The sequence below is a fragment of the Macadamia integrifolia genome, unplaced genomic scaffold, assembly GCF_013358625.1.
Source record: "Macadamia integrifolia cultivar HAES 741 unplaced genomic scaffold, SCU_Mint_v3 scaffold1043, whole genome shotgun sequence".
Lineage (NCBI taxonomy): Eukaryota > Viridiplantae > Streptophyta > Magnoliopsida > Proteales > Proteaceae > Macadamia > Macadamia integrifolia.
Genome location: NW_024868062.1, coordinates 89873 through 97717, shown reverse-complemented (window position 1 = coordinate 97717; position 7845 = coordinate 89873). Strand labels below are relative to the sequence as shown.

The following is a 7845-nucleotide window of genomic DNA, read 5'->3' as shown; positions in this document are numbered from 1 at the left end:
TTGTGCCTCAAATCTTAAGAGTGCTGGTGTGAAGTTTCGGAAGAGGGAGTATTCTCAATATTCAAAGACGTATTTATTCTACATAACCTTCGACATGGACAATGGAGTATTGACAATCCCAACTATCGAGCTCAATGATGCCACAGAACTCATCCTTAGAAACCTTACTGCCTTTGAACAAGGTCAAAATTGTATAGAATATTTTACAAACTATGCATTCTTCATGGATGGTCTCATTGACGCTGTCAAAGACGTCGAGTTGCTACAGCAGAAGGGAATAATTATAAACATCCTTGGCAGCGCAGAAGAAGCGGTGAACTTATTTAACAACATTGGCAAAGGTATTTCCCCCAGGAATCCCATTTTCTCTAGTGTTATCAAGGATTTGGAGAACTATCACAATAAATCATGGAATAAATGGAAGGCAAATTTGATGCAGAACTATTTCAACACGCCATGGGCATCAATTTCAGTCGGTGCTGCGGTGTTCCTCCTCATCTTGACGATCATACAAACTATTTGTTCCATCGTACAACTTAAACCATGAACAAGTACTTAATCTGTCATGCATCTATTTATATATTAGATGGTTGTTGTGATGTAATCTCGCTTGCTTTCCCTTTTTTTTATTAAGATGATCTGAGATGTAATAATATTGTCAATCATAAAAACTCAATCCGTGTTCCTTAAGAATCAACCTCAACTAATGGTGAAATCGCATACAAATTAATGCGAACCAATCCAATCAAGTTTAGTACTAATTAATGTGAACCAATCCAATCAAGTTTAGTACTAATGGTGTGTCTTGGAAGAAAGCTGGGAGCTCGCTATCCCATTTTGTTTTACTTCTCGAAATCATGAAGCCATCCTCAGAGGCACTCACTCCTCATAGGATTCGGAGGAAAAAGCTAGTTGCTTGGGCTACTTTGAGCAGGACGATCGCCATTTTACAAGGGTTTCTCCATCAATGATTCCCTCTGGTCTTTCGTTTCATGTGAAAAAATTAAACAATTTCAAGAGACCAATATATAGGGAATAAATGTTGTTTTTTGTTGGTGGGAATTGTTGAAGAGGGAGAGAGATATTGCAGAAATACGTCTCGCAATAACCGGTACGTAAGGAATTGAAGCGTGTAATAAAGACAAATAAGAAAAAAATGAAGATGCGTAGACATAGGATTTACGTGATTCAGCATGGTAGTTAATATCCACGGGGCAATCTCACGGGGTTCACTTCACTAATATAAGAAAAATTACAATACACATCCCCTCACTCACAATACTATATGTGAGATGTATTTTTTACAAAAATTGGTATCAGATCTTAAGGTTGGGAAGCTTTGTTAGCACGAGATCGGCATCGATATACATTTTTCGACTTTGCGGTATAACTACTTCAATTTTTACAAAGTTTGAGGTGGCAAATTCTATGGATTAAATTATCAGTTGTGGAAGCTGAAAATGCAAGCAGTGTTGGAAAAGAGAGGGGAGCACCAGCCATGGTCGATACAACCCGTCACCTACCATGCTGGCTGAATTTGAAATGGAGAAGTTCGAGGCAGCTATGAAACTGACTACGGCACATAAAATGTGCTCAAAAAACCTTCCCATTGCCTATAAATAAGGAGGAAGGGAGAGGAGTTTAAACACAAAATAGAAACAACCAATAACGGGATTTCACAAGTACTAGTGTTCTTGAGTTGGGTTTGGGTTTCACTAGTAGGAGTTCTTTGGGTGTATACTCTTTGTATTTGATCTCTTTTGGGATTTAGAGAGAGTTATAGTGTGGGTGAGTTTCTTTGTTGGGTGGGTCCCACATACAATGTTGTGAGTGAGGGGGTGTGCATTGTAATTTTCCATGTATTAGTAAAGTAAGCTCCATGAGATTGCCGTGTGGATATAGGCAACAGTGTCGAACTACATAAATCCTATGTCTATGCATCTTTAATTTTTTTTTTCTCATATTTATCTTTATTACACGCTTCAATTCCGTAAATGCCAATTAGTACGAGACATATTTCCACAACAAGAGATTCGGCTAAGAGAGTGAGTTGGGAGGGGTTGGGGTAGTCGGTGAGCTAGGAGGAACCAAGTCGGTGGGCTCTTTTGTGGAGAGAAGGAGACGATTGGAGGAGAGAAGGTGGGAGAGGAGCGTCAGAGGGAGGTGATGCAACAGTCTGGAGAGAGCATTGGCAGTGGAGTAGGGGTTGGGTTCCATCAAGAGTGTTGGTGGCTCCATATGAGGCTAGGGGCTGACGTTGATGATGATGCTCGTGAGTAGAGGAACCTGAAGTTCCCAGACAGTCACTGAGAGGGGGGGTGAATCAGTGTCCCTTAAAATGTTGCCGATTAACCTGTGTTATTTTAATCATAAGCACATTCACTCCTCTTCCCAATCAATGGAAAGAAATCTGCCAAATGTACTCAACCACCCTGTAAGCAAAGCAATTCTAACCAGAGAAAAACAACACAAATATTTACGTGGTTTGACGATGTGCCTAGTCCACGAAGTGCCCTCACTGGGAAATCTCACTATCACCTCACTAATGAATCCTCACCGGGTTTTACAAGTGCCTTAGAACCTGAGGTCTTATCACTTGTCCGTATCTTTACCCTCCCCAGACCAAGGAGTAAATCAATGAAAATTTTGGATAAAATACTACCCAAAAGTTAAACCCCGGTTGACTATGACATTTAATCAAACATGTAACATACCCACAGCAACTTGCAAGAAATCCCTACCCAAACTCCTATCTCTATTCAATAAAGTACAAGAACATGTAAATAGAGATAACAAGGGATTCAAACCGCATTTGGGCATCGCCAAGTGGACTCCTCTGCACGTAAAAGATCAAAGAATCATCACCATAGCATAAAGAACAATCTTCAATGACTCTTCAACCAAAACAACACCCAAAACATAGAAGAATAGAGACTGCCTCGATTATTGTGCACACCTGTGCGTCAGACCTCTGACAATATTTCCAATGCGTTGATCTTTTCAAAATACACAAAATCCATATATTACACGTCCAATTTGGAGTTACATAACCTCCAGAAAACGCTAGAGAAGTTCAGTCAATGAGAGCCCACCAAATAGAATCTTTTTAGCACTACGCGCTGGCGGCGGATAAAACGGACCCGACTTTAATCCTAGGCGTTAGATTGACCTTCAATATCTTCATTTTGTAAGGTAGCTCTCACAAGCACTCGTGAGAATGCATTTAAGTAAATGACATTCCAAACGTCACGACTAAGGGCAGACTTGACTTTTTACCTTCAATTTCAATAAAAACAAAATTTAAAAAATCTTAAAAATTTAAACCATCCAATTTCAACCTTTACCAACCACGATCAACGGTTCTCATTATTTCACACACCAAAGCTCAATCCACCATTGGATTACAATCCCAATCGGACGACTGCTGAGAATCTAACTTCACAACACATACTGTGGGCATAAAATGGATAGAAACTCACTAGGGAATTGATCAAGAATAAACTAAGGCATTAAGATGCCACCAAGTATTTGTTAAAAGTCCCATTAGACTTGCCATCAACACCAAGTCTACTAACCATGCCAAGGCCAAGCTTGCACATGAGATCACCTTTCACACCATGTGCCTAGTCCAAGACAAGACTTTCAATGCTGTCCAAACTCTCACCATTATGCTCATTTCCACACTAAGAACTCATGGCCAGAGTTGCTTCACTTATGGTACTATGCACTATAGTTCAACCCATCTCTTCAACCGCTATGCCACTATGCCCCTGTTGCCAATAATGACAACCAAATATTCATCATGAGAACAACAATCTCCCCCTTTGGAGTTGTTGGCAACATCCGAAGCAACATTTTCTCCCCCTTTGATAACAAGTACAATGGTAGACATACAAATGCCCCCTGAAAGAAAGACTCCCTAAAGCACACAACCCTCTGAGAGTGAATAGAAAGATAACAATTGTGGGAACCAAGCCACTCCCCTTGTAGCCATGCTGTCCTGCAGGTAACACTAGCATCACTGTGCCCTATTGGGGTTAGACAACACCCAATAGTGTCCTGAACTTCTCAAAGAGCTCTTTGCCCAATGGTTTAGTAAAGATGTCAGCTACTTGATCTGTTGTTGGAATAAAATCTAGCTTCACTTCATTCAAAGAAACTTGCTCCTTTAAGAAATGATATCTGATGTCTATATGTTTTGTCCTGGAGTGCTGAACTGGTTGCTTAATGAGTAGATGGGTCATAGAAGCAAATGCTTTCTCTTTTATCGCAAGGCTATCAGTGAAGAAGCCAGCCCAGATACCATGACCAAACACTAATGGGAATGAGACTAAGAATGCTTCAAAATTTTAAGCTACAACATACAGTTGCTATTCTTAGGAGTGAAAAGAAATGATAAATTAATTTCAACATGAAATTCTCCAATGCCAGGAAAGACTCATCCTTGATTTTGTGGATAGAGGAAGACCCACTTAAATGCCTATAATAAGTCACACCTCTAACAAATCCGACATGTTCTCTCTAATGCTCTTCATGTAGTCCTTCTAAACTTCTGGAAATGGATACTCTGTTTTGCAACAGGGAAAATAAATAGCTGATGATGGGGGACCATTGCCATTCATGGTTGAGGATCGGGTCTTGTTCCCTGACCATATTTTGCTGGTAGTCTCCAAGAGAACCCATGTTTTAGTTCTGCCAATTATTATGATGATTGATTGATAATAAGCAAAGTACATTCTGTATTGGTTTAGTGAAATCCACCTCAAACCAGTTCTATATTGCCCCTTCATTCTCAGTCTGTCTTAGATGAATAGTTTCTATATTTTATCCACAAGGAGGATATGACCTTCATATTAATCGATCGCAAAGAAACACGGCGAAATATTTCATATTTGACGTGACAAGCGTGGTGTTGATATGGAACTTGATCATATCAATTATTCTCGTTTATGTTTTATTTCGACTTTAGCTATTTGTGTAATAATGGTTTTCATAACTTAGGAGCTATTAAAAAACCATTGACTATCCTTAGATTTTATTTAAAAATCACAACTTTGACACCCATGGTAAAGATGACATTTTATGTAAATATTGGTTTCTGTTAGAAATGATTATGTTAAATGCAAACCATACAGGTTTCTATTTCTTCCAGGTTACAAAATCAACTTTTTTTTTTGGTTACCATACAACATTTAAGATGCAGAATCACTCCAAAAAAATAGAAATACAAAAAAGTGTGCCAAGCCCAGAATCATGTTTAAAAAACAGAATCGTTACAGTACAGAGCCTTAGTAACCCTTGTTTTGGACTTGACTACAAAGGAGTCACCAGCCAAAATAACTTATCAGGAAAGAAAAAAGCTGGACACTTTCACAAGTGTGCGAACCCAACGTAACTTGCTTATCATTGGCTTAGGACAAATCAGAGCCAATTAGGGTGGATAATGATTGTCAAACTTAAACAGTTTGTTATCGAACACTCAATAAATTAGGGTAAAAATTCAAAACTAAAAATCAGGATAAAAAATCAGGGTCGGCCCAGGCAGGTTACAGACATCAACCCTTACTCGCCCTGAACTTGACTCGGGGCAAAAAAATTTCATGGCCAAAATTTTCGGACCTAACCCCATGTGAGCTCAGAGCAGATTAGAGCTGCTAGGGCAAACTTGCACCCCTAGATATAGTGACTTTATTTGGCAACATTGGCAAATATGTTGCCCTGATCGAATGCTCGATATCCTTATTTCTATGGTGTTATGGAGGACTAGCTATCACAATAAATCATGGAATAAATCGAAGGCAAGTTTGATGCAGAATTATTTCAACGATGGGCATCAATTTCAGTCGGTGCTGCAGCATACGTTTCTCCTTATGTTGACCATTATACAGACTATTTGTTCTATCTTACAAGTCAAACCTTGAACAAGTCTAGATCTGCATGCATGCCATGAATCTATTTTCTTATATATATATATATATATATGTATGATGGTTGTTGAGATGTTGTAATCTCGCTTTTCTTTTCTTTCTTTGTTTTTAGGATGACCTGAAATGTGATAATATTGTCTAACTATATCATAAAATAATTCCTCCTAGTGTTTTGTTGTTGAAGACTCATTCATACTCTGCTTCACACTTAGCAATGTTTACTCATTAAAAGGAGACATCATGGAATGGTTAGGTTACGGGTCTTGGGCTTAAATGGGCTAGGTTCATGTGGACCTCATATCTTTTATTTTTTATGGAACAATATTTATCATGCATTTCTAAACTAAGATTTCAAAGATTGGGCAGTAAGGGTAAATTCCAAAGGAATTCTGAAATCTGTTTTTCATTTGGACTTTAGTTATCATGTTGCTTTCATGCGGCAAACTATTATCTCTCTTGAGAATTTTCTGTTTTTTTCCACCAAAAAAAGAATTTTCTGTTTTTTGTTGGTTGACGAATCATGTCTCCATCAAGGTACTGAAACGCTGGAACGGTAACGGAATTTGTCAAAATCTATACTGTTTTGATATATATATATATATATATGGCGAGTGGTAGCAGGACGTACATATTGTAATCTTATTTTCACTTTCTTTTAATATTAACCGTCCATTTAATATTAGATTAATATAAATCATCTATTAGTTTTTTATATTGTAACTGATTCCTAGTTTTTAGGGTGGAGAGATGACGGACGTGGTTACTTAACTTGTCTAATATTTTTTTATATAAATAAATAATAAAAATCCAATATAAGCCGACTCCCCCTTCCGTTCCTTCTTTCTACAGCTGCCATCATCATCATCTCTTTCTCTCTCTCTCTCAAAATAGGATGAGGTAAGAAAAAATCAACATAACTATTTTCAGGCACTGAGTATATGAGAGACTTGGCCACACATATCCAAATACCATGTTTACATATTAATCGTCAGGGAAGGGATTTGAACAGTAAAGCTTGCATGTTTGGCAGAGGATAAATTTGAATTTATAAAGTAAACAAAGCTCTTGAATATCTAGGATTTTATTACTACTTCTTGGGTAGATATTATTAACCTATGAGAATTTACCATGGATGCAAATCTTCAGTGAAATTGGTAAACAAAACTTCAACTAGACTGGAGAGGGCCTTGAAGAAGAAGAAGCAAGGAGAGAGAGAGAGAGGATCGAGATTTTTAAGCGGAATCAAAGGAGGAGTCCACTTATATTGAGATTTTTATTATTTATTTATTTAAATATTAATAATATTAAACAGAGTTGTAACTGTTTACAACTCTGTTAGCAGGATTAACATATTTAACAAGTGTCAATCATATCACTTACGTGAACATTCACTCCAGACGTTCTGCATTCCTATTTTTCTGCACGTACCGTGACGATTTTGCCATATATATATATATATATATATATTGGCGCCAGCGAGATTCTGCCATATTGTATGATGTGCTTCCAAAAAAGAAAAAAAAAAAAAAACTATATGTTGTATGATGTTACCAATTCTTACAAATTTTCTTGCTATGTTCACCAGGGACAACCCATATAATATCCATACTGCAACACATTTCTGATTGGGTAAAGCCTTTCTTCAATTCAAAATAGTAATGAAGATAGACTAGGGAGAATTACTAGTAGAGTCTCTTTCTTTTCATGTGCCAAAGCTGTACATATCACACGGTGGAGAAATGCAATTGTTTTACTTTATACAACATTTGCTTATTTCACATGCAATCACAACAAAGAAAGTTTTTCCAACACATGCTAGCTTGGCCTCATGCGGGAGTAGGTGCATGATGAAATTTTTTATTTTTTGGTAGAAGTGTGCTTGATGAATTGAATGTGAGAAATGTGAAATCAATTCATT

General features: G+C 37.6%; 1 protein-coding gene across 1 annotated transcript; it reads left to right on the top strand.

Moving 5' to 3' along the window:
* The first annotated feature begins 94 nt into the window (after positions 1 to 94).
* LOC122062464 lies at positions 95 to 547 on the top strand. Its single transcript, XM_042626114.1, has one exon. The coding sequence runs from the start codon at positions 95 to 97 to the stop codon at positions 545 to 547; it is 453 nt and encodes a 150-aa protein (XP_042482048.1).
* Positions 548 to 7845: the final 7298 nt, after the last annotated feature.

Bases quoted from the DNA above. Each gene is read 5' to 3' on its own strand.
- LOC122062464 (XM_042626114.1), top strand. From the start codon at position 95: ATGGACAATGGAGTATTGACAATCCCAACTATCGAGCTCAATGATGCC.